This window comes from Apiospora marii, assembly GCF_038362585.1.
Source record: "Apiospora marii strain CBS 49790 chromosome Unknown utg000005l_segment0_segment0, whole genome shotgun sequence".
Lineage (NCBI taxonomy): Eukaryota > Fungi > Ascomycota > Sordariomycetes > Amphisphaeriales > Apiosporaceae > Apiospora > Apiospora marii.
This window is the reverse complement of record NW_027117377.1, coordinates 494,411-518,552: the sequence shown is the minus strand read 5'-3', so window position 1 is coordinate 518,552 and position 24,142 is coordinate 494,411. Positions and strand designations below refer to the sequence as shown.

At 53.4% G+C, this 24,142-nt stretch overlaps 11 protein-coding genes across 11 annotated transcripts; 6 read left to right on the top strand and 5 right to left on the bottom strand.

The window, feature by feature from the left end:
* Positions 1–230: 230 nt before the first annotated feature.
* Positions 231–1,911, top strand: PG985_008087 (Transcriptional regulator sdnM; the record flags this gene model as incomplete). The annotated part of the gene is made up of 2 exons (XM_066827855.1): positions 231–350; positions 484–1,911. 2 exons carry the CDS (start codon positions 231–233, stop codon positions 1,909–1,911), a joined length of 1,548 nt encoding a protein of 515 aa, XP_066682767.1.
* Positions 1,912–2,026: 115 nt separating this feature from the next.
* Positions 2,027–3,266, bottom strand: PG985_008086 (Citreoviridin biosynthesis protein; the record flags this gene model as incomplete). The annotated part of the gene is made up of 2 exons (XM_066827854.1): positions 2,027–2,804; positions 2,908–3,266. The coding sequence occupies 2 exons, from the start codon at positions 3,264–3,266 to the stop codon at positions 2,027–2,029; spliced, it is 1,137 nt and encodes a 378-aa protein (XP_066682766.1).
* A 360-nt stretch (positions 3,267–3,626) lies between these two features.
* On the bottom strand, positions 3,627–5,641 carry PG985_008085 (uncharacterized protein; the record flags this gene model as incomplete). Its single annotated transcript, XM_066827853.1, has 3 exons — positions 3,627–4,719; positions 4,869–5,365; positions 5,459–5,641. The coding sequence occupies 3 exons, from the start codon at positions 5,639–5,641 to the stop codon at positions 3,627–3,629; spliced, it is 1,773 nt and encodes a 590-aa protein (XP_066682765.1).
* Positions 5,642–6,806: 1,165 nt separating this feature from the next.
* PG985_008084 (uncharacterized protein) lies at positions 6,807–8,670 on the top strand (the record flags this gene model as incomplete). Its single annotated transcript, XM_066827852.1, has 2 exons — positions 6,807–7,120; positions 7,194–8,670. The coding sequence occupies 2 exons, from the start codon at positions 6,807–6,809 to the stop codon at positions 8,668–8,670; spliced, it is 1,791 nt and encodes a 596-aa protein (XP_066682764.1).
* Positions 8,671–8,823: 153 nt separating this feature from the next.
* On the bottom strand, positions 8,824–9,606 carry PG985_008083 (uncharacterized protein; the record flags this gene model as incomplete). Its single annotated transcript, XM_066827851.1, has 1 exon — positions 8,824–9,606. The coding sequence occupies one exon, from the start codon at positions 9,604–9,606 to the stop codon at positions 8,824–8,826; it is 783 nt and encodes a 260-aa protein (XP_066682763.1).
* A 118-nt stretch (positions 9,607–9,724) lies between these two features.
* Positions 9,725–11,121, bottom strand: PG985_008082 (uncharacterized protein; the record flags this gene model as incomplete). Its single annotated transcript, XM_066827850.1, has 4 exons — positions 9,725–10,083; positions 10,168–10,316; positions 10,408–10,676; positions 10,726–11,121. 4 exons carry the CDS (start codon positions 11,119–11,121, stop codon positions 9,725–9,727), a joined length of 1,173 nt encoding a protein of 390 aa, XP_066682762.1.
* Positions 11,122–12,387: 1,266 nt separating this feature from the next.
* On the top strand, positions 12,388–13,074 carry PG985_008081 (uncharacterized protein; the record flags this gene model as incomplete). Its single annotated transcript, XM_066827849.1, has 1 exon — positions 12,388–13,074. One exon carries the CDS (start codon positions 12,388–12,390, stop codon positions 13,072–13,074), a length of 687 nt encoding a protein of 228 aa, XP_066682761.1.
* Positions 13,075–14,692: 1,618 nt separating this feature from the next.
* On the top strand, positions 14,693–18,105 carry PG985_008080 (uncharacterized protein; the record flags this gene model as incomplete). The annotated part of the gene is made up of 4 exons (XM_066827848.1): positions 14,693–15,290; positions 15,340–15,946; positions 16,820–17,457; positions 17,567–18,105. The coding sequence occupies 4 exons, from the start codon at positions 14,693–14,695 to the stop codon at positions 18,103–18,105; spliced, it is 2,382 nt and encodes a 793-aa protein (XP_066682760.1).
* A 607-nt stretch (positions 18,106–18,712) lies between these two features.
* On the top strand, positions 18,713–20,002 carry PG985_008079 (uncharacterized protein; the record flags this gene model as incomplete). Its single annotated transcript, XM_066827847.1, has 2 exons — positions 18,713–19,304; positions 19,398–20,002. The coding sequence occupies 2 exons, from the start codon at positions 18,713–18,715 to the stop codon at positions 20,000–20,002; spliced, it is 1,197 nt and encodes a 398-aa protein (XP_066682759.1).
* A 752-nt stretch (positions 20,003–20,754) lies between these two features.
* On the bottom strand, positions 20,755–21,069 carry PG985_008078 (uncharacterized protein; the record flags this gene model as incomplete). Its single annotated transcript, XM_066827846.1, has 1 exon — positions 20,755–21,069. The coding sequence occupies one exon, from the start codon at positions 21,067–21,069 to the stop codon at positions 20,755–20,757; it is 315 nt and encodes a 104-aa protein (XP_066682758.1).
* Positions 21,070–22,527: 1,458 nt separating this feature from the next.
* Positions 22,528–22,860, top strand: PG985_008077 (uncharacterized protein; the record flags this gene model as incomplete). The annotated part of the gene is made up of 1 exon (XM_066827845.1): positions 22,528–22,860. One exon carries the CDS (start codon positions 22,528–22,530, stop codon positions 22,858–22,860), a length of 333 nt encoding a protein of 110 aa, XP_066682757.1.
* Positions 22,861–24,142: the final 1,282 nt, after the last annotated feature.

Genomic DNA, 24,142 nt, shown 5'->3' with positions numbered 1-24,142 from the left:
TTTCTACCCACCATCCCGCGCTTCCTTCAGCTCCTCCTGCGCGCGAAGAGCCAACCAACTCCACCACGGAGGATGCCCTCATCCGAGACAAGGCGCTGCTGCTCCTGCAGCGGCGCGTCGCACCAACCGTGACACATGTCCGCGCATTGACGACTGCCACCAAGGAACCGGCAGCGTCAGACAAGGTGATCCCGGTGAATTACTGGGACCACGGGTACACCAATGCCATCATGCACTTTATGCTTCGCTTCGACCACCAACTCGACGCGGCCAAACTTCGGGGGGCGTTGGAGCGACTCCTGAGTCGCCAAGATGGTTGGCGGAGGCTGGGTGGCAGGCTGCGGCGCAATGTAAGACCACCAGCAACTCCGAGTCCCTAGTAGAGAGACACAAGACTTTTCGTAATAGAAGCAAACTTTGTCAATGAAACATCCCTGTTGACCCTAGCTTACCAATCAACGTGCGTGTTTGCCGAGCACGTAGGCCGCCGGAAAATTAGACTACCACGTCCCGCCGAGCTACACCGAGCCCCGGCCCGCCCTCGCGTACCACCACGAGTCGCACCCCGACGCGCGCATCCAGCAGCACCCCCTGGGCGCGCGCGTGCCCGGGGCCGCGGCGGGCCGACGGCTCCAGACCCCGCGCATCCTGGCCCGGGGCGAGGACTTCGTGCCCCTGATGCGCCGACCGGAAGATCCGACGTGCTTGGCGGACTACCTGCGCGCCGACGACGCGCCCGTGCTGGGCCTCCACGTCGTGTCGTTCGCGGATGCGACGCTGGTCACCCTGCGCGGGTCGCACGTGCTGTTCGACGCCATGGGCCGCAGGGCGTTCCTGGAGGCGTGGTCGTTGACGCTGCAGGGCCGCGACGAAGAGGTGGCGCCCTTGCTGGAGCGTGATCCCATGGCCACGCTGGGCGCGCCGACACCCGAGAAAACAGAGCCTTGCACGTTGCCTGTAGAAGAGTACAAGCACGCCCAAGCCCAACTCGGCCCCCGCCAGTTCCTCATGTTCGGCCTGCGCGAGATCGTGGACAGGATATCCCAATGGCGCCGGCGCCCGGTGGAAGAGGCGCGCATCGTGTGCGTTCCGAAGCCCTACGTAGAGCGCCTGCGGAAAGCCGCACTCCGCGAGTGGCTCGAAACCCAGGACTCTAGGAGCGTCGTGGCCCAAGTTGGAGACGAGGCGACACCGTCCAAGCGTTCCGCGTTTTTGAGCGACGGCGATGTCCTCTGCGCTTGGTGGACGCGCCATCTTCTTGCCGCCCGTCTGCCTAGCACCGTCCGCCAGACCATTTGTGTCATGAACATGATGGGCCTGCGGGACCTCCTACTGCAGTCCGGTCTTGTCACGGGTGCCGAGAGGAAAAGCGCCATGCTGGGCAACGCCCTAGTGCCCGTGCCCGCCTTCTTCCTCTCGCAAGAGCTATCGGAGAAGCCCCTCGGCCAGATGGCGGGCAAGCTGCGCCAGGCCCTCCAGGAGCTGGGCACATGGCCCCAGGTCGAGGCGCTTCTGAAGCTCCAGCGCGCCGCCCTCGACAAGAAGGGGGGCTTGCCGGCGCTGTTTGGGGATGGGGGGATGCACATGGTCGTCTGCACCAACTGGCTCAAGGCGCGGTTCTTCGACGTCGACTTCTCGGCTGCATTGATACCGACCGCGGGAAAGGATAACGGTGATAAGTCGGCATCAACTCCTCGCGTGGCGAAGCCGACCAATGTTCAGATGCACATGACGACGGAGAGCACGCCGGCGTCGCTGATGAGTCTGTTCACCATCTTGGGCAAGGATGAGTATGGGAACTACTGGATACGGGGCACGCTGAGGGAGGAGTATTGGCCCAAGGTCGAGCATTCCCTGCTGGAGGAGGTGCTGCTGGAACGTGTGGAACCAGAGGTCGGCGTACGTATTTAGCTGGTGTAGATGCATGTCTTACGTATATGTGCTGAACAAATAAGTAATATTATTTGGGGTGATCTTCTATCAGATGATCTAAGAGATCCCGCTTCTAGAATGGGTGGTCTTTTCCTCAACTCATGAGAATTGCTATGGTGAACCCGGGCCCGAGTGCCACAGTAGTGATGACGATCATCAGTATCTGCATCACCCCTTTACCTGCCAACCACCCGCTCAGACCATCTAGACCACGCGCAGTCTGGAGCATACCGGCCCAGAGCAGTGCAGCCGCGGTGCCGATGTAGTAATCGTACCTGAGAAAGATCCCCGCCCCCTCCGCCATGCTGCTTATCGGGACGGGATTGTCCCACTTGGGAGGCAGAAAGAAGTTGCCCGCCTGCAGGGCCTGAAGAGTTTCCTCGTCCAGACTCATTGGAGATAGCTTGACCAGCTGCTCGGGGTAGAGGGTAGCCAGCACAACAGGCACGAGGCCGGACACGTGCAACAAACCGGAGACGAGGGCAACGGCACGGTAGATACGCGCAAATGAGTTGACGGGTAAGGCCTTGCCGGGCGCAGAGGTCGACTTGGACGGAGCAGGCTCAGGAGATGGGGACGGCGTCAGAGCCCACTGGAAGATGGCGACCCAGAGCGGGAAGTTCTGCCAGACCGCGACGGCCACCTGCCGGGACTGACCGGAGTGCAGCGACGACAGGGACATGGCCACCGACGGGAGGACGTATCCCACGAGCACCGACATTGGGATCACTCGCGCCGCAGTTGCCGACACATTCCTAACAGTGGTGGTGTTTGGGGTTCCTTTTGAGGATGATAGGAGGTGTACGTAGCAGTAGACGGGCATGGTGACGAAGTACCCACAGTACTGGATGGCAAGGCCCCACAACGCGAAGCTATTGACGACCAGAGGATTAGATGTCACATGACCAATGAAGCGACCTCAGGAATGTGTCTGACGGCCGGAGCAAATGCGGATGATGAATGACGAAGACTTACAAGACCAAGTCTCTCCGGCGCCCGGACCTCAGGCTCCCGCCCAGCATGACGGTGAAGAGAGCTAAGAGCAGGTTCCCCCAGTGCCAACCGAGCAGAGACAGCTCCAACGATGACCCGTCCACGACGGGGACGAAGATGTACTGGAGGTTGGCCAGGTAGGCGTCGAGGGGGGCTAAGCCGGTATACGACGTCAGCACTGGGGTCTGGCCGTCGGGGAGCAGGCGCGCCGGACCATTCTGGGCCTGGCTCTCGGCAAACGCGACGGCGAGACCCGAGTTCGCGAAGAAGGACGACACCGCATAGAGTCCGAAGACGGAGATGAGGGGGAACAGGTGCACGGCGACAGAGGGAAACGCCATGGTTGCAAGCGGTCTTACGGGCTGTTTGCCACCAACGCGATAAAGAAGGAAGGTGGGATGATTGCGGTAGGAGCAAGAGGAGCGAGGGAAGCTTGTGTAGTTGTATGTGCTGATGTGATACCGTGATAAGGTGGGTGACAAGAGTCTTTAGGAACTGGCGGAGAAAATCCTGGATTGATAGGAACTAAAGGGTCTCCACTCCTTACCCACTAGCCTAAATGTATTTATATCAAGTAAGTAAGTAAGTACCTGGCTGACCCCATGTTAGATGACCCTCGGCGCAACGCCTTGTCTTCTTATGTCAGCATCTCCCCACCATGTTCGTATCCGTATCTGACTCACGCCCGCCTAGTCGTCGTCCTAGGCCGCCGTTGGCAGGGGCGTGGCGGCCGCCCGCCTCGACACCTTGCATGGGTACCCGCTGTTCGGTTTGCTGCTCCCAAACAATGTCTGGTAGGCCCGGTCTCCCCTCACCTCGCCGGGGCCACCTGCCTTCTGGGCGTGGAACTCGGCGTAGGCGTCAGCAAAGTCGAACTCGCGCAGGACCATGGCGAGGATGATCCTCACCTCGAGCAGTGCCAGCTCCTGCCCGATGCAGTTGCGCGGCCCCTTCTCGAACGGCCGGTACGCCTCCTTGTGCCGCGGGTAGAGCGGATGCCCCGGATCCACGAGCCAGCGGTCCGGGATAAAGCTGTTGGGCGACGGCCAGTACTCCTCGGCGCGCTGGATGGCCTGGTGCGCGCCCCAGAGCATGAAGCCCTCGGTCTCGAACTCCTGGCCCTCGCTGACGAGCTTGTAGCCGGGGATGCCGTTGCGGGTGTTGGCCACGGGCGGGTACAGGCGGAGGGCCTCCTTGATGACGGCCGAGGTGTAGGCGAGGCGGCTGAGCACGTGCGGTTGCTCGGCGATGAGCGAGGCGGTCTCGGCCCGGGTGGCGCCGACGCCCAGGACGGCGTCGTGCTCCTCGCGGGCCCTTTGGAGGGCGTCCGGGCTCAGCGAGAGGAGGTGGAGGGCGTAGACGGCCGCGCTGGCCGTGGTGTCGTAGCCGGCGAACAGGAAGGTCTTCATCTGCGACATGGCGAACTGCTTGAACCGGGCGTCCATGACCAACGGCGCCGCCTTGCCGTCCGCCGTCGAACCGGACCCGGGCGGAGAAGAAGATCCTTGCTGCGTGGACAGGTAGGCTTCAAGCGCGAGGTCCACGACGGCCTTGCTGCGCTTGGCCCGTGGCGCGATGTCTTTTCGGCCCTCCGCGTGGACGGCGAAGTGGGCCTCGAGCTCGTCCGACACGAACTTGTCCATTCGCCACAGGTTGTAGCGGTACACCAGCGGTCGGACGGGGTTGAACAGCTTGAATGGGTTCGACTCGCTAGGCCCGGGGATCCAGCTGGCCTGGCTGCGGAATGCCGAGACTAGCTCGCAGCCCTGCCTTTGGGCATTTAGACGAGTGCCCCTGTGACGTTGAATTAGCGTTGGTAACTATGGCGCCAACTGTGTTTTCTTTCAAACACTAAATCTTAAATATGGACCCCATGCATCTTTCATGCGCAATACCTATATCTCAAGAAGCTTGGGAGAGACGGCCGAGTGTGTAATACGTACAAGGTAGCCAGGCAGCTCATATCCATGGTCAGCCGCGACATTGTCTCAAACAAAGCAAACACCCCGCCCTCGTCGGCATGCTCGCCCAGGATCTCGCACAGCGTCAGCGTGTTCTCGACGATGCCGGGCACGAGGGTCTGCAAGTGCGCCGCGTTGAAGCCCGGGTTGAAGATGGCGCGCCAGTACTTCCACTCCTGCCCTTCCATCGCGACGAGCGCGTGCTTGCCGATGATGGGCCCCAAGAAGCCCACGATGCCCTCGTACTTGGGCAGCTGCGGCTGCTGCTGCGAGATCTCCCCCGCGGGGGCCGCCGACGTGATGACGAGCGTCGCCGGCCCGGTCGGCCACAGGTCCAGGTAGAAGACGGGCGGCAGCTCCGGGTACCGGTCGCGCAGCTCGGCGGCGAGGTAGTGGCCGTGGAAGTCGCGCGGCCACTTTTTGGTGAGTTTGGTCACGATGCCGATGTGGCCCAGCAGGAAGCTGTGCGGCGGCATAGGCTGTGCGAGTCAAACGATTCGGGCATCTTGTCAGCTTCATCCAAGGACTGGAAATCTTGATTTCCGTATACGTTATGTGCAGCGGCGACTTACGTATCCTTGGCGCTGCAACCGCGCGAACCTGCGTCGGTGCTTGACCAGTTTGGTCGCAAATCGCAATATGGCGATCGCGCAGATCGTGGCGATCAGTCGCACGACAGTCGAGGTCCGGGGTAACCCCGCATGGCCGTATCGCAGGTCCCCATTGATAAGACTGGCATTGTAGCTTGGCTCCATCTTTGCTTTCTAGGATCAGAGAATGGTTAGGTTTCTGGTAAATACTGCGTCTTTTGGAATTGATATTAGACTGCCTGCTCCTGCTATTATCACTACTTTATGGCAAGACAGAGATTACTGAGGGCGTGCTGCGTAGCGCGGCGGCGTGACCCTACACGACAAGCTAGCCAAGTAGCTGAAAGGTACGTTGGTCATTGGTGGTGTATTAGGTAGCAGGGGGCAACATAGCGACTTTCGGAAAAACTATACGCAAATGTCGGAGTACCATTGTAACGTTTGGTTATCTCGGTATGCCAGCTCGGTCATGCAGTAAGCGGGCGGCACACTGTACCTCGCCATCCCTGCACGTTTGGTGACACCGCTCCAGTGCAGCCGGCCCCTGCAGCACATGGCTGTCATTCGAGCCAAGGGTCCCCTAGAGATCAATGCTACGGTCAGCGTGCAATCCTTATCTTACACGTGACTGTTCACGCACATGTATGTCAGCGGTCTAGACGTATGTGTGTTGTGCACACCATCCCCTGAAACCAAGATCCGACTGGCCGGTTCTGGTCGGAGGACCGCAAGCCAGTAAGCAGTCGTTGTAGTGACCTCCGTTGGACGTGAGTGGCTCTCGGAAACATTTTCGTATCGGCCCTCTTACGATACACGTGATCCATGGCGTTGGCTTTCAACCCACGCCGTGCATATCGTTGGATCCATGATAAGACTCTGTCGCTGCGCCATAAGCAATAGTGGTGTGAGTCATTTGTTCCTCTCGTCAGCCCACGTTCCATGTAAGCATAATTGTGTTGGCAGTCGTATATCAGCATCTGCGCACCCTGTGGCGCCAACTCCTAGGACCTCAATGGCTCTGGGAACCGAGCTGGATGGACAGGGGTCGTTACTCGATTGGGCTCGTTTGCCGAGAAGGTGTTAGTTAGCTCATCCTGTCTGACACCACGCTCTTCGCGAGACTGAGGTGAGGGTGTGTGCGTGATCTGAAAGGTGGTAAGAGTCGAACTAACGGATAGTGTCGGGCCGTGGGATGGGGGACTGTTCATCTGCTATATAGAACGAAATCATGCCAAAAGGCTTGGATGTCGTCCCACTGTCAGGGATAAACTGGAAGTTGATACTGGAGAGCCCCGAGTGTCACACCCGTCAGTCCAATAACTCAAACATCATGGATTTTCCAAATCAGTCCATCCCTATCGCGGCGGATCCCGCGAGCCTCTGTACGGTCTTCGACGAGGCCTGCCGCTATGACATCCGCGCGACTCTGCCCGTGGTTGTACAGACACTGTGCAAGGCTGCATTGAGTCTTGTTATGCTCTTCGTGGCAACATACCTTTTCACATCATGTCGGTTTCATATGACCAGTGGTCACGACTCCCGCTTCAGGGGTAAAGAGCCGCCCACCCTACCGTACTGGATACCTTATGTAGGCAATGCTTGGTCTATGGTAACAGACCCTCACAAGTTCTATGAAAAGACATTGTACGAGAACCCCCTCTTGCCCTCATAATCCCCGCCTCGGTTGTCCGATAGTTGACTGTTGTGATGTTTTTAGATCCAAGCGGCCAGATAATGGCCCCGTAACCATGCGGCTGGGGCCCATCTCCATGTACCTGATCTTCGGGGCCGAGAACATCCAAGCCATCTTCCGCAACTCGCGGAGCCTGTCCTTCGAGCACATGCAGCTGCGCATCGCCGAGAAGGTCAAGGGCCTGCCGCCGAGCGACACGGCCAAGCTCGGCCTGGACGACTCCGGGAGCGGATCGGTGCCCCTGAACGACCAACGGGGCGACGAGCGCATCTGGCACAACCTGCACGGCATTTACCTCAAGAACCTGACGGAACGGAGCGCCGTCGACTTCTTGACGCGCAAGTTCGTCCAGGAGTTCGCCAAGCAGCTTGACTCCCTATCTTGGACGCAGAACACCACGGGTCTGTATTCTTTCTTGCAGGAGTACCAGTTCAATGCCTCGACAATCACCCTCGCCGGTCCGCGCATCCTGAACTACGGGAAGGACTCCATGAACAAGCAACAGAAGCAAGTCAAGTTCTCTGATACCTTCTGGGAGTACGACGCAGCATTCATGACGCTCATGCAAGGAATGCCCCGCTTCCTGTGCCGCAAGGGCTGGGCCGCCCGGGACCGCACGCTAGAAGCCACGAAGATGTGGCTACGCGAAGCCACCGAAGCCGCCGAGACCGCGCAAAACAAGGACGCCGACCCCGAATGGGACGAGAACTTCGGCCACCGCCTGGTGCGCGAGCGCAACGCGGAGCTAGTGAAGTACGGCATCAGCTTCGACGGCCGGGCGGCCATGCACATGGGCCTGATCTGGGCCATCAACGCCAACGCGGTGCCGATGACGGCCTACATCCTGTTCGAGCTGGCGCGGGACCCGGCCCTGCTGCAGCGCATCCGCGCCGAACTTCGAGTAGGGGGCGTGTTCGCGGGCTCGCTGACGGACATCGACATCGCCGCGCTCGTCAAGCTGCCCCTGCTCAACTCGGTCTACAGCGAGTGCCTGCGCCTGCGGTCCAGCATCCCCATCTCGCGGCGCCTGCGCGAGGACGTCGTCATCGACGGGTACACGCTCAGGAAGGACAGTTTCCTGCTGGCGCCGAGCTGGCTGTCGCACATCAACGAGGCGGTCTGGGCGCCTCGACCCTCTCGCTCCCATACATCCCTTCCCATGGATAGCAAGACCTACAACGACCTGCCGGGCGCCCGCGAGTTCTGGGCCGAGCGGTTCCTCTACCTGGAGGCGACGCGGACCAAGGTCAAGCTGGGCGACTACTGCCCCTACGGCGGCGGCAGTGTCATCTGCCCCGGCCGCTTCTTCGCCAAGCACGAGATCCTGGCCGCCGTCGCCATGGTGGTCACGCGCTTTGACCTCGACTTCCAGGGCTACACTATGCTCGACGGCACGACGCCGTCGGAGAGGGGGCCTGGGATGGAGAAGGCTGAGTGCAGAGGAATTGTGAGCTTGGATCGGGATATGAGGGTCAATTTGCGGAGGCGGGGCGTTTTTTAGACGGGTAGTGCTAATTGGTGGACCTATGATAAGGGACCTACTGGGATTAATCAACCTGATATTACTTAGATGAAAAAAATCAAATTGCTAGAGACGTCTACTTGAGCTGATGATTGTATCTCGTGCCAGTCGGTCATGGTGTATCTATCTACCCTACTTTCTTCGCCCAGGAGTCTCACGGTACGCGGGAGGCAAGACCCCCTCCAACTCAGCCTTGATCTGGATCGCCAAGAGCTTCGAGTACCACCGCGAGATGTTCGCAGGCCCGCCGATGGCCCAATAGTTCTCGAGTCGGAGTTGGCGCTTCGCCAGGCCGCGGATCTCGCCCTCGGCGTCGAGACCCCAGGTGGCCTCGATCCGACTGGCGATCTCGTAGGGGCCGAGAACTTCAAGGTTCTCGTTCGCGCAAGAACTTCCTCCTGGCGTGCCGCCTGGATGAACGCCGTTGCCTTCTTTGCCGCCGCCCAGGATCTCGGCTGCCGTGTGGCGGGCGTTCTTGTCGGCGTACCCCGTACACCAGACCACCGCGTCCGCCTCCACGTGACTCCCGTCCCGGAAGATCAACCCTCTCTCGTGAAACCCCACCGGCTCGCCCACCTTGATCCCCACCGCCCCATCGGCCAGCGACGCCGTGCCCCCGACATCCACGTAGTGCCCGCCCACGCGCTCGAGCAGGTTGTGGCTCAACGCCACCCCGGGCGACGCGCTATCCAGGATGGGGAACCCCCTAACGGCCAGCTTCTCGTAGCGATGGGGACGGTCCGCCAGCGCCATCCGGCCGATCGTGTGTTGCATTAGGGCGGCGTCGACGACGGTGGGCGCCGTCTGGAACAGGCGATCCGCGGCCTCGGCGCCCAGGACCTCGTACGCGCCCAGGGCCTCGGGGCGGGTCAGGTACTCGACGGGGAGCAGGTAGGTCGGGGAGCGCGCGGCCATGGTGGTTTAGAGGCCGGCGGCGTGGCAGTCGTTCATGATGTCGAAGGCGGTGTTGGCTGAGCCTACCACGAGGACGGACTTTTTGGTTGAGTCACTCGTTAGTAAGAGGTGCTATCTATCATGTATACTGAGACATTCCAACCTTGACTCCTTTGTCTGACAGTTGTTTGGGGTTCTTGTATCCCCCGGAGTGGATACTGATTCCCTTGAACAACTCGGGGTTCTGCATGGGCGGCATATACGGCTTTTGGGAGCCGAGGCCGGTCGCCTGGACTAGGTGTTTGCTAGTGACCGTGGTAAAGTGTCCCGGCGTTTGGATCGTGACCGTCCACCGCTTGGCCTTGGTGTCGTACCGGGTGTGCATGATCTTGGCGGCTGTGATCATGTTGAGGTTGAACGTCTCGACATAGCGCTGGACGTGGCCGGCCAGCTCATCCTTGGTGAGCATATGGGGAAACTGTAGCTCCGTATTGTATTCTGTTCATAAGTAATCACACAAGATGATGTCAGTGCTAATGTCCGGGATATCATGCCCTGGATGGCTGGGTGGTGATGGCTTACTCAAATACGCCAGCTCGCACCCAGAAGTAGGAACGTGAAAGCACAGGCAGTCATATCGCAGCGCCCAGTTATCGCCCGCGCGCGCGTTCCTTTCTATCATGACGCTCTCAATGTTCAGGGCCTTGAGGCGGGCCGCAGTATTAACCGCCCTGGGCGATGAAGAGAGGAGGGATGGATGTCAGCTAGCCCCTGCATTGGAGTATGATACCAACAGCCAAGGGTGAAATATAAAACACTTACGTATTTCCCCCTCCGATGATCAAAACGTCGGTCTCAATCGTCGCCGCGGAATCCAGCTGTCCTCGACCGGGGGTTCGGAGCAAAGCTTCGTCTTCGGGCTGAAGATCCAGTTGCTCTATCCAAGTGCACAGGACCCATATTCTCCAGGCGACTGGTTTGGCGGCGCTGTTTTCGGAACCCTCCGCCGCACAAGGGAGCAGCATGACCCTACCGCTACATCTTGCCCCGGGATCCCGCGTGCGGAAGCTGAAAAGACACGCGATCGCTTGCTGTACCATGTCAGATCGCGCAATCGTCGGTTGGTTGATGGTTCCTTACCAAAGCCGGGATGAAGTGTGCTTGGCCTTCCATCTGGAAGCCCACATCTGCCACACCTCGGAGAGCCGACGTCTCCAAAAGACTAGCAGCAATCGCTTGGTGGTTGGAAAAGGTGCGAAAATGCCATGTCAGAGCAATTTGGTCGCGCCAGTACGCCTGCTGCGGGAAGAAGCATTGTTCCAACTTGCCGGCATCGCTGGCCTTGACTGCTTCGTTCAGGTGCTTCAAGACATCGCGGGCCCTCTCTGTGGCCGCCTCATTGTCAGTGATAGGATCATCGAGACAAATATCGGGCGCGACAGTGGGCAGCGGGTTCTCCTTCATCATGTGGCGGAGATCGGCGGCAGGGGGCCACTCCGCCTCCGACGGGGGAATTGGTGGGGTTGGAGCTTCCATTGCTTTCGTTAGATTTAGCGAATTCTTGCTGCAAGAATTTCATAAAGAAGTTGCTGGAAATATGTGTCTGAATGTTGTGATGAAGATATCGGGGAAAAGATCTCGTTCCGGAGAGTCGAAGTGCAAGACGGCAGATGCCGGGTGGAATTAGGAGATAACTATATCCATTGCATCATGCGAGTACGCGTCCGTAAGCCATGGATAAAGATGTGATGTATGTACTTGCCGTCAGCCTTCGGCGTTAGCACAGATGTTGGGGTAGATGTCCGCACTTCCCTTTTCGTCCAAGTCCCAAGGAACCATCGCTAGAGTTGCTTTCATGTTGATCTGCAGTGTTCCGACAGTGGCGTAAAGTCTAAACAATGTCAAGACGCCGAGCTGCCGGTACCTTATTCGAACGACGGGCGTGTTGCGCATATGGGTTGCCCTCCCTCGTCATTACGTCACCATTTGCGGGTCATCGGAGAGATCGTCTCCATCTTTCGGAACATCTTGCTCGGGGAATCTTCCATCGAAATACTACCTTACAGGGCAATGTTTAACTCCCGCTTCCAGGGATCTTTCTGAAGATAACAGATTTAAACTTACCCCTTTAAGGTAGTAGAGCTTTCCCTGCACCTTACTGGTGGGTTACAGGGCTTTGTCTGGGTGAAAAGCGTTCCTACTGAGCGACCCATCTGGGTGTAGCCAGATCTGTACCTCGGTCGAAGGGGGGCCCCTTATAAGAGGTGACATCTTTCACTTGACTTTGAAGACATGTTCAAGGAACTAGCTCATATATAAAACATCAGCTCATCATTCTAAGGTAATATGATTAAGGCCTTACCGCAGTGCCTGAGAAGAAAGAAACGCATTATGCAGATAGCTAGGAGAGTTATTGGGATAAATTGATCTAAACATATATTCATAATCCCATGAAACAGTCCAGAGTCTTGAATTTTTATGTCTTACGGTGTACCTGCGAAATCCCCAAAAGTTTCTCAAGGTTACTGGGCCTATCTAGACTCAACCCCCCGGAACGTGAACACACTTGCCCACTCCTTCATCACTCTAGACCACGCCGTTTATGCTTGATGTTCCATACAGCTTTCTACGGTCAATGGATTTTATTGATGCGACCCAAGCCATTCGATCGCCACATTGGTATTCGGTATCGACGTTTAGCAGTTTGCAACATCACTGTCTTGGATGCGCCTCGTGCACGAGCTTCTCCGGCTTTTCTGTCCTCGACGTTCCCTACAATTGCGACCCCGAATATATTTTAAGATGGCAGGATCGAACTCCCACTTCGTCAATGACGTACTGGATGCGAACGGAGACCTGATTCTCCGCATCACACACACGAGGCCATACTTCGAGATGTTTGATGATCCCTACAGCAAATCACTCCTTGTCGACTCTCGGGCTTTGTCGCGCGTATCTGAGAAGTGGACCGAGTTGGTAAACACGGCTAGCCAGTGTGGGAAAGGATGCCGCCACCTGGTGCTACAGCTCGAAGGAGACTACAAGTCCCACGAGCTCTTGCTCAATATCGCCCATGGTCATTTCGACAAAGTCCCTGACTCCTTAATTGGATTCCCTGATGTCACAACCTCCTCCATATCGCCCGACATCAGTGTCGTGATGCGCCAACTCTTTCACATGGTTTGCGTTGCCGATGAGTTTGGAGAATTGCGCTTGCTCCGTCCATGGATCCCCGCTTGGGTCAAAGACTACGAATACTGGATTGAGGGACCTCGTTCGGTCTGGATCCATTATTGTTGTCTTGAAGAATGTCTAGTGAGACTCAACATCGCCTGGAGACTGGGCGAGAAGGAATTCCTTCGGCAGTTTACTGCACGACTTGCTGAACATACAAACATCAGCGATGACCCGTGGCTTCGCGAGGTCAACGGAACTCCACTCATACGCCAAGTCGAAGGTGCTGAGCACATGGCTAGACTCCTGAGTTAGTTCATAATTCCCTGTTGTTTTGATCTATCCACATTACTTCGATATCCACCAATTGCATAATCAAACACTGAACAGCTAACATGAACTAAATCCAGGCAATATTATACAAACACGCCAGGTTCTCATCAGAGACCTTCTCGGGGTCCACAACCGGTTTCAAAGTGACTGGGCCGCAGGTCTACACCGTCAATGCATTGTCACCAAGGCTACATTGGACGAGCAGTCCGCTTGCGAGTCACGTCTACAGAAGCTTATCGCACGCGCCCAAAACAGCCGCCAAGCAAGGCAACTCAAAAATGATTATGAGTTATCATGCGAGGCATCAGGCAATTCGCCATGGAATGTAGGCACATTTGAACTAATCGTTCGGATACTTCACATCACAGACCGACCTCATCTTCTGGCACCACTTGAGGAACATGATCAATGTCATCCTACGATACGGATGGAGGGAGCACTGTACAAAGTCCTCGGCAGCATTGAAAGTCCCCTGGATGCTGAACAAGAAGAGTTCTTAGACACCCGGGCAAAGTTGACTGGCGCTGACAAGCTGCCCATCAGTATTGAAGACAACTAGGGGACATTTCTACGAGTTTCTCGGCCGCGACCGAGACACCGCCTGAATAAGTGTTGATTCTCTAGTGGAAGGTGCTGTATGGGACGCCTTCATTGAATATTGACCCTCCTAGACATACAGAGCGACAGAAAAATAAGTTTTGTCTAGTCAGGGTTGTATTGGGGAAAGATAGTCATCCGAACTGGAAGGAATGCAGATGGATGTGCCTGTCGTACATGATAGATGTACAAAGAAGGATATGCATACATAATATGCCTGGAATGCGAGAGATTCATATGAACTGAAATCGTCCTGTGTATAATAATAGGGCGTGCAATCGTAAAGAACTGTGTGCCAGAATGTTTCGTGACATCTGCTATGCCACTACAACGCCAGGCTACTACTGGTGCAAGAGATCTACACTATGAACCACTTCTTTCTTCCTTCCCTTTTTTTCGATTCATACCAAGGGTTCCTGGCAGACACTATGAACTACTATCTAGCGCCTCGAATGTCCAGCTGACATTCACAATCCAGAACCTTCTAATAAAATAAACGTAGCTCGGCGACGCCAAGTGGCAAGGTACTGAATACTTTGACTCAGCACCCGCAGAAGGAATCCGTACTATCTGACTTGGTGTTCTGAGAAAATAGGTGGGTCAGTGGGAAAGTTGTCAGGTGTGAGATGCTTCCAGGCTACGACTGAGGCTCCTGCTAGAACCAACTGCTTAAGTAATGAATACAGACTAGGCGCTTTGTTTTCAAGCTCGCGTTTTGCCTAATGACGTGGAAACCAGGTTCGCGTCAAAGAGTGATTTGCAGAGTTTCCCCAGTGACATGAAAGTGCGAGAGAAAACAAGGGCTGGAATCAAACAACAAGGCAGCAACTACAATGTTTCAGATCCTGGTCATTCTAACTTTGTCAACCCACCGAACGTAAGCAGATTCAACCACTTGCTACATGTAACTGAGGTCTTTTCAGAAGACATACATCAGCATTTTTGGTTCCATTATTCGAGAAGGCAACCAACAGATCTTTCGGCTAGTTCAATACTCTACCACATGGAGCCTCAAGGAGAACGAAGCACCAGGGTTGTTCTGGCCGAGGATGGCGATCTCCTCATTCTAGTTACTGACACCCAGGAGTGGGAGACCAAGGAGTTTCTTGTGGACTCGAACACGGTGAGACGGTCGTCCAAACTGTGGGAAGCTCTGGTCGCAGACAAATCAGCCAGTTCTGGAGTTGATGTCGTACGCATCACACGGTACAAAGCTGAGTACCTTGGAATCATCCTCTCCATTATGCATTGCAAGTTTGGAGATGTGCCCTATTCCTTCCACTATCCAGAGCTGTATGAGTTCCTCCAACTCACCGAAGAGTATGAAGTAACGCACCTACTTCGACCCTGGGCTGCCACTTGGGTCACATTATACCAAGACAGTGGCTTCCTGTCTAGTTTCCCCGCAGAAGATATACTGGCCATGAAGATGCTCGGGGAGTCACTTTGGATAGCATGGGTATTGGGCGAGAAGAACATGTTTAAGAGGTTAACCCAATATGTTATCAAAGAGATACCCTTCAATAATGAGCATTCCCTGCTTGTTGGTGGATGGGGTGATGTCGCCCTGTTGGAGGACCCCGAGATTCCTGGCCTATTGGGTAAGTTCGACTGATCTATACCAGACTACAAGTTCATCATTAACACAAGGAACGGCGCCAGACTATGTCCGGGGGGTGCAGCTAGAGAAGCTTCAACAACTCCACGGGGTCTTCGAGGAAGCAATGAGACGCTGCGACGAGTACAACGATCTCTTCCGAGGCAGCGACCGCCACCCCGGCGAGCATTACCAAGACTACGACTGCTGTCAATGCGGTAAGCACCACATATGGGGCCAGTTTTGCCAACTTTGTACGCGGTCCAAGGATGAACAAGCCATGTGCAACTCCATGATCTTGGGATCGATAATACGGGGCTACCGACAATACAAGTCGTATTTGACCGATGAATGCATCATTTCGATTGGCGATGAGAAAGAAAAGAACGGTTCGGAGTCGATCAAACCCGGCGGGGTGAAGCAAAGCCTCAAGGACCATCTCTATGAACTGCGGAAAATCAAGATATATGGCCTTCCCGAAGCAACAGGTCACCACACCAAGCCCATTTACGGGAAGACGCATGGCGGCTGCAACCCCACCGCGTTGATACGGACCCAGCTTGAGGGCGTGCTGTCTGACGTCGCGGTAGACCTTGGCGAAGAACTGGAGTCGCGTCTGGATGAACGAGCTCGGCTATTAGGGATGAACAACCAATTGAAGTGAGCCGGAAACGGACCCTCAAATGAGGCGAAGCAAACGAACAAGGAGCAGAAGAAGAAGTGGGAGAAGACGGAGAAGTCATAAGTGGCAGACGACGTCGACTGCTAGGATCACCATGTACAGCTATGATTTGTCGTCCAGCACAAATGCGTTTTGTTGCGTTGGTTGTGCGTGATTGTTATATATGCGAAACGTCCTAGCATATTGAAAGCAAAGATGACAGTCAAAACAATCATGTCTGCTTCAACGACAGCATATTTCTCTTAGGTCAGAAGAAGAATGGTAGTTGTGGAGAAAGTAGGGCTTATGAATATTATGAATAGAAAAGAGTTATGAATGGACAGTGAACTAGATGAGTTGTAGTTCCGCCGAAAACAGGATTATGGTCTGGAGTTTCGAAAGCGCTGAGATGTTAAGCGATATTTCGACGGGTCATTCCGTTACCAGGAGCTTGCCAACATAGTAATAGATGGACATTAGTTCTCTCTGGAAGGTTCACCACTGTTAGTCTTAATAGTGCGCAAATAATTACCATAATTGCTTTGCGCCAAACAAACTTTCGTCACAGTATACCGCGAGGTGAATACTGATGGACGTCTTCTAATTTACCAACATGCGCTACCCGAGTGAATTTGTGAAAAGTTTGTCAAGTACAAAGCAATCACAGGCCGCAAATACAAGCTTCCCAGAGGTCAACTTGTGGTCACAGAGATGAACTATAATATCCCGTACTGCCCCCTAAAGACGAGGGCAATTCCTGGCTCAATTTCGGTACCATTTGACTATCATATCTTGATTTGACACACATTTGCAAACCCGTCATCCAACAAAAAGCTCTGGCTGCACCCGATTCTGAATAACGACATGGATAGTCTGGATGATGTAATGGCCGACGATTCTTTGGACGAAGAAGTCAACTTCGGCACCGATGTCGTGAAAGAGGACGGCGACCTCTTAATCGTTGTCCGTGATATCAAGGATAACAATAATTCCATAGAATCGCGCCATACGTTCCTCGTCGACTCTAGAGTCGTCTCACAGTCATCTCCCATATGGGAAGCGCTTGTGCCACCTAAGCGCGACGATTCCGGCCGCAATGTGATAGAAGTCACGGGCGACGTCTGGCACCACGAAAAGCTCTTTCTCCTCATGCACGAAAAACTATGTTGCTCTTTTGATGGCTATGGCGAGGATCCCTTCTTTAACCTTCTTAAATTTACAGATGCATGGGGAGTAACATACCTGATCCTGCCTTGGTTCACCCATTGGATTGATGGGTTGAAATATTTGAACCCAGATTACACATGGCTCCAAGAAATGGATCTTGAGACTCTTCTGATTCGGCTCTGGACGGTCTGGACTTTGGGGCATCGAGAAGCATTCCAAAGTCTCACTAGGTTTTTTGTAAGGCGAGTTAATAGCGACCACAAGTCCGAGCTCACCTTCAATGACGCATGTCTATCGGAAGCATTTGACAAGTTCGGTGTGCCAGAAATACCTGGTCTGATAGGTACGTTGGATCTTTGAATACGTATAAGCCAAAGTCACGATCTACATAGTACTAATACGTGATTAATCGCACTAACCTTACGGATTGACACAAGACTATATAAAAAGAGAACGAGAAAAGAAACTACAGGAACTACACAGCGTCTTCAATGAGTTTATGGACAGCACATATGGCCGATTCTGCAAACTGAAATCCCGGTCTGTTGACGAACAGCAAAAGTGCGACGCTACAATCATGGGTTCAATATTCCTCGGCCGTCAAAGAATATTAACCAGGATTGGTTCCGAGAAATCACTTGATGACACATTCCGCGGCATGTTTCGAATTCCGATTTACAATCTTAATATCATGCCAGAGAATAAGAGCAACACATTGTCAAGATATCAAGTTCATAGTCCTCCTTCACCATCCTACCAGCCCCACGATGAGTGCAATCCTACACGTTCCCTGCGTAACCGGTTGGATATAATCATGTCCAGCATTGCGACAGTGTTGGATAAGGACCACGAGCGTGCCTTAATTAAGCCAGTCAATATTTATGGTGCACCTAACGAGGAATATGTACTCTCAGCAGCCAATGAGTCAGATATCGAGACAGACTCTGACGTGACGCTGCCGTTAGTCGACGAGGATCGGGACTCGAACTGACATTCCGTGTGCGAGACACTACGGTATACTTGGCTTGTGGCTCATCGAAATTGACCAGATGCGCGAGTACTCGTGCTAGGAGGAGCCAGTTACTGGCATGGGGTGGAAGTCAGGCTGGAAGACCAACGAAATTATCAGCTTATGCATCTTGGTGTTGTTTCAGAAGAGGCGGGAGAGTCCTGAACACCGTGCCGTTGGATTGGTTGGACCTAAAGCATACATATTACCTTAGTGTATTCGATAGATCCCTAGAAGTCGCTAGATTAGAAACAAGTGTTGGATCTGAAGTGAAGTGTTCTTGATATAAACTTTTGGCTTATGAGTGTGGAGCTGAGTGCCTAAGACATGAGGCGGGTGTCTAAGTGCCTTAGCAACCGGATCAAAGGAATATGGTTCATGAATGGGACAGCACTTTGTTTAGTAGTCTTGGGTCCCAAGGTAAACATCCACGGTATTCCTTCAAAACTGAGTCCAGAGCACTCCTCTGGTGTAAAACCATCAACATTGTCTACAATTCATACACCCGTGCACTGCTTCGCCTCTACCACAACTTCAGCGCAAGACTACCAAGCCTGCTGAGTCTTCTTTCGGTTTGACAATTGAAAAGATGGAAACACTTCGTCAGACATTGCCCAACGTCGTGATGGACGAAGATGGCGACCTCTTAATCAAGATCATTGGCCCAACCGCCTCCGACGAGAAACGGGAGTTCCTCGTTGACACCCATGATGTAGCTCGATCATCCGAAAAATTCAGGGAGCTGGTCATGACTGGAGAAGCAGGGTCTGGCGTATCTATGCCTGCTTGTATGGTCCTCGAAGGTGACGCGGAATCTTATGGAGTACTCTTTTCCATCATGCACTGCAAGTTCGCTGATGTTCCGCTCCGTCTCAGCAAGGGCCAGCTCTTTGCCCTCCTCACGATCACGGAGGACTACCAAGCAACCCATCTCCTGAAGCCGTGGACTGCCACATGGCTGGCGCCCCATCAAGACCTGCCCAGGACACTCTTTGCAGTTACTAATCAGACCGTAGGGGAGTTACACAAGCGCCTCTGGATTGCTTGGGTCCTTGGCGAGAAGGGGCTCTTTAGGAAGAGCGTTAAGCGCATCATCGAAAAAATAAACATTGATGGGGACTCCAACATTTTCATAGAGAAAATTCCTTTTTCACAGAAGCCCGAGATTCCTGGCCTTTCAGGTAAGGTTCAGAAGTCCAATGAAACTTGAGTCGCAGCCCTGGGCTTTCATTTCAAGCTTGCTAGTTGAAGCTAACGCAACGAATCTGTTACAGATTACCTGAAGAGAGAATACCACAACAGAACCCAGGAGCTCTACCGTGTATTCGAGAGTCTGATAGAGCGCCACATGAACAGCCAGAACTTTGATAGCCACGACGCATCGGAAGAATCTGACTGCAACGACTGTGAATGCTCGCGTGACGACTGCCAACGCAATGGAGAGTTCTGTCGCCTTTGTGTTTTGTTGGGAGTCGAGGAGGTGGAGATGTGCAACTCCATAGTCATTGGTTCGATGACCCGTGGCTTCCACCGGAAGAAGTCATATCTAGCCAGCTGCGACCCGTCTGGGAGAAGCGTCAAGATCATATACGAACAGCTCCGCGAAATCAAGATCTACTGCTTTGCTACGCTGATAGATTATAACGTATCCACCACCGAGCACTGCTTCTGCAATCCTTCCAAAAGGATACATGCCAATTTAGATGGCATCATGAACAATATCGCGAATGTCCTGGATCCGACCATGGAGACTCACCTAGAACATCGAGCCAAGCTCACAGGCCTAGACGAGCAGTCCATGAAAGCCCGAGAGATTGCACCGAAGAAGAATAGGAAGAAGAGACGAGAAAGCTACCCTATATTCTCGGATACGGATTAGACAGACTAACGAAGTGGCACTGGCTTGAAGATCTTTCCATTGATGGGCAAGGTTTCTTTAGCTTTGCACTGCATCGTATCTTGCGATAGCATAACAGGTAGCGCAGATGTACCTTTGGGTTTCCTAGGTGACTGGAGGATGTCAAACCTTGACTGCTGTCCTGGGGAGTTTCTCAATTCATGTATCATAACTTTAGTCTTTACGGTAGCTGGCAAGATATGTACCTACATAGGTGGTAATGAGCACAAAGTTGCCTGAGCATATAGAAAAGGGATCATGTGTCAATATTCAAGCGGTTGTTTTCACTAGACGGGCTGTTTCAGAGGCTCTTTTCTCCATCATTGCGTCACATGCACTCATGTTCAGCCTTAAAAGACTTCACCCGTCTTTACTCTCTCGCCACGAGAGCAAGGCTCGCAGTCCCAATCTGAAAACAGAGAGTAGGCAGGGGCCCGTTGCAGCCTGCGTAGAAACTGCCAGCAAGTTCGGTGCTGCAGTTGAATTTGGTCAGCGACATCTTCAAGGCACCAGACGAGCAGGTGTCTGTATCCCCTTGAGCGCTGAATACGGCTCAAAAACTGGAGACAGGTTCTGTAATATCTGATTGGGGGCACTGGTCACCGGGCGAATCTTGCAGCCAGAATTGGAGGTGACTACACGAGAATTGATTGGGTACACCATCGGTTCACCATATAAACAGAGTTTTCTCCACTGTTTGAGCCGTATTCAGCGCTCAAGGGGATAATTAGAACTCACCCGTCCTCAAGCGTATGCTGAATCTCCATAGTCCACCTGTTCTCTGAGGGACTCTCCAAGACCGAGAAGGTGTAGGCAGGGTCGGTGCAAGTGAAGCGCTCCGATGGGATGGTTCCCAGCTCGCTGCTGAGGCAAGTGATGGAGTGTTCCAACAGCGAGAATGATACCACCGCCTTACCGGATCGACTGTCGCGCAAAAAGTCGCTGACGATGAGCTGCTCAATGGGCGGTCTTGCAGCCACGGGTGCAACTGGTGAAGCCAGGGCACCGGCGACAGCAAGTGGGAAGATTGTTCCAGTGATGGACTTCATGATGATGCTCTTTTTGATATGGGATATTTGCTAAGACAATGATATGGGGTCAGTCGTCCGCGTATCTTGGGAGTGCAGGACAAGTGTGCCAAAGTGAGAGATTCAAAAGGTGTATTTGTATCTATTTCTTGCTTTTTAAATACAGGTCGTACTATCTCGTATTGAAAAGAAATGTGTGATGGAGGTGTGGAGTGACATAGATGCTATGTCGTGCACTACACCCTTGGCATGCATCCGTTTAAGCGACTATACCCCCTCTTCGCAAATAATACGTTCCATTTCCACAGCCGAATGTGCATGTCGCCAATGCAACATCCCATACATATTTTCCATTTCCCGTCGCTATGTGACGTTGCTTTGTGCGCTAACGTGGCAAAACGGTGGCTCGGGTAAATGAGAGCAGGCCATGCCTGCGGAGAAATATCTTATATATGCATTGGCAGGGGCTGGCAGGGGTTCGATGCCAATCAGGACGAGGAGGTTAAACCTGGATAGTGCGACAGCGTGTTCTCAACGACAGATCCAAAGAACGTATTTGCTATGTATTTACCTAATGCATGTCGGAAACCGCGAGAAGCATGCTGGCTTCGACACTTGCGATCAGATCCGGTTGCAGGCAGAGGATATTGTGGCAAGCAATTCTTTCTTCTTCTTTTTTTTCGATTCATGCAAGCACCGCGAAGGTCCTAAGCGGGCATGGAGATTTGTATGGACCACCAGGCAGAACTTACAGGGACAAGAAAGTCAAAGAGGGCACAGTAGCAAGCACTAGAGGAGATAATGGGCCAGAGGTCAGGGATCTCGATGTCAGCCTTAGAAAGAGTTGGCGCTTATCACAAGATGGCCCAGTATGCCTAGGGCCCACCATGGACCCTGGGCGGATCGTTGGTTGTGATATGGAAGCAAGTGTACATCAAGCGGGTGGTGTTCGTCGTTGAGGTATGGCGTTCGTGTGGCTCGTCTACTAAAAGAATTACTCGGATGATGTAGGGTAACCCAGATATCAGCGATGATTGGCAAGATATGTGTCTGATTACTTATTAACAAAAGACATCGCAATGTGGGTCGGACACGGGCAAAAGTAGATATCGGCATAATCTTTGCTTATGCACGTGCTTTGGCTACTGACTGAGAATTGGCTGCCTGTAGAAAGCAGCATGTGAACAGTCGTCTCGGGAACGAAACCTGGTCAAAGGACCAGGACTAAGGCAGCGTCGTCTAGGTATTACTGTTTACGTTTCAGTCCCAAGACACCCACGCTTTCTATTTTACAAAAGCGAACTGGATTCCCCTCGTAACCAACCCTTGATAATTCTCGCTACTTGTACATCCATTTGCAGGTTCTTCTTACGCCTCTCACGACCACAACTTACAGGCAAACTTGTTGAGTCATTCCTGCTCCACGACATCACTCACGACGAATTCTTGAATCAGTCAGCTGCTTTACCACACGGAAACATGGAAACTTGTGGAGAGGAATTCTCTAGAGTGGCCATTGACCAAGATGGCGACCTCTTGATCAGAATTACCAGCAGAGATGCGCATGTCCAAAGCAAGGAGTTCCTCGTCTACTCCGATGCTGTGGGCGAAGCATCGGAGAAGTGGGGTGATCTGGTATCAAAGGCCGAGCAAGGTGGTTCAGCCGAATCTCGATACACTATGCTGGCTTTAGAGGGTAACTGCGCATCATATGAAATCCTCTTTTTCGTCATGCATGGCAAGTCCGAATATGTACCACAGGACATTTACCCGGAGGACTTCCATGACCTGCTCGAAATAACCGGTGAATAGCAAGCAACAAGCCTGCTTCGATCCTGGGTTCCAGCATGGATCAAAGATCACCAGGTCGTACCTGACTGCGTTCCGGCTATTTACGACAGCTTGTTTCTTGTATCAAATCTCCAGCGACAGTTTTGGATCTCTTGAATGCTTGGCGACAAGCAAACGTTCCGAAAACTGATTCAGTTTTGCATCTTGAAAACACCCATCAACGATGAGGTGAGCATCTTCGAGGATGGTACTGGATTCTTGGATTTCTCCAAGATCCCTGGTCTTCTTGGTAAGTTATGAAGCATGAGTAACTCCAACACCTGTACAACTCAGTACCTATACATAGCTGACATTATGATCTTGTACCAGATTACATCAAGAAGTAGCGCCGGGGCAAAGCTCAGGAGCTTCGCGGAGTCTTCGAGAAGGCAATAGAGAACAAGGACTTCCGCCACGATCTCGATGACCCCTCAAATCTGGACGATTGCGAATGTGGCCATCATAAGCTCAACGGCCAATATTGCCGGCTCTGCCGCAGTTCGGATGAAGAGAAGTTCATGTGTCACTCGATGATCCTTGGGTCGATGGTTCATGGCTACCGGCAAGAAGTGTTGCCTCTGAACAACAAGCTCCGGCATACGGTCGAGGATGTCTACAATAGACTGAGGGGCATTCAGATATTCAGCTACCCCGAGACGGCGACTTGCATGAGCCGCTCGGGACACACTCATGACTTCTGCAACCCTAAAGATGGGATACATAGAGAGCTGGATCGAATCTTCTCACGTGTCGCCAAGGTCCTGGATCCGAAACATGAACAGCACCTGGTCCGGCAAGCCAAGCTTACTGGCTTGTAATCCATGCCGGATCAAGGCTGCAGGAGCGTGCGGATGAAGAGGAAGCATGACATGTGACCGGAGTTATGAATATGGGAAGGATATCGATGCTTGGTTTGTTGTGGCAAGCTTGATGCAGGAAGGACTGGACCATGCATTTTATCGTTCTGCCTACTTAGATAAGGTCGGAATGCCGTTGAAACCTGCTGATTGAAGTAAGAAGAGTCTGTCTGGGAACAAAGACACCCCAGACAGTACAATCATTGATCCACTTTGCGTGGGATACTGTCAGCGTTTTAGTTCTAGCAATGTCATCGATCGCCTGCCGACTTCTTCCACCGACCTGCTTGTTGGCATTCTACGATTTCAGATGTGATGTATGCTGAGGCACCCATGCAGTAGATCAGATTGGGATCTGAGTCACTTTCTTTTGTTGACGTGTTTCGCGTTCCAGACCAAAAGGGTTG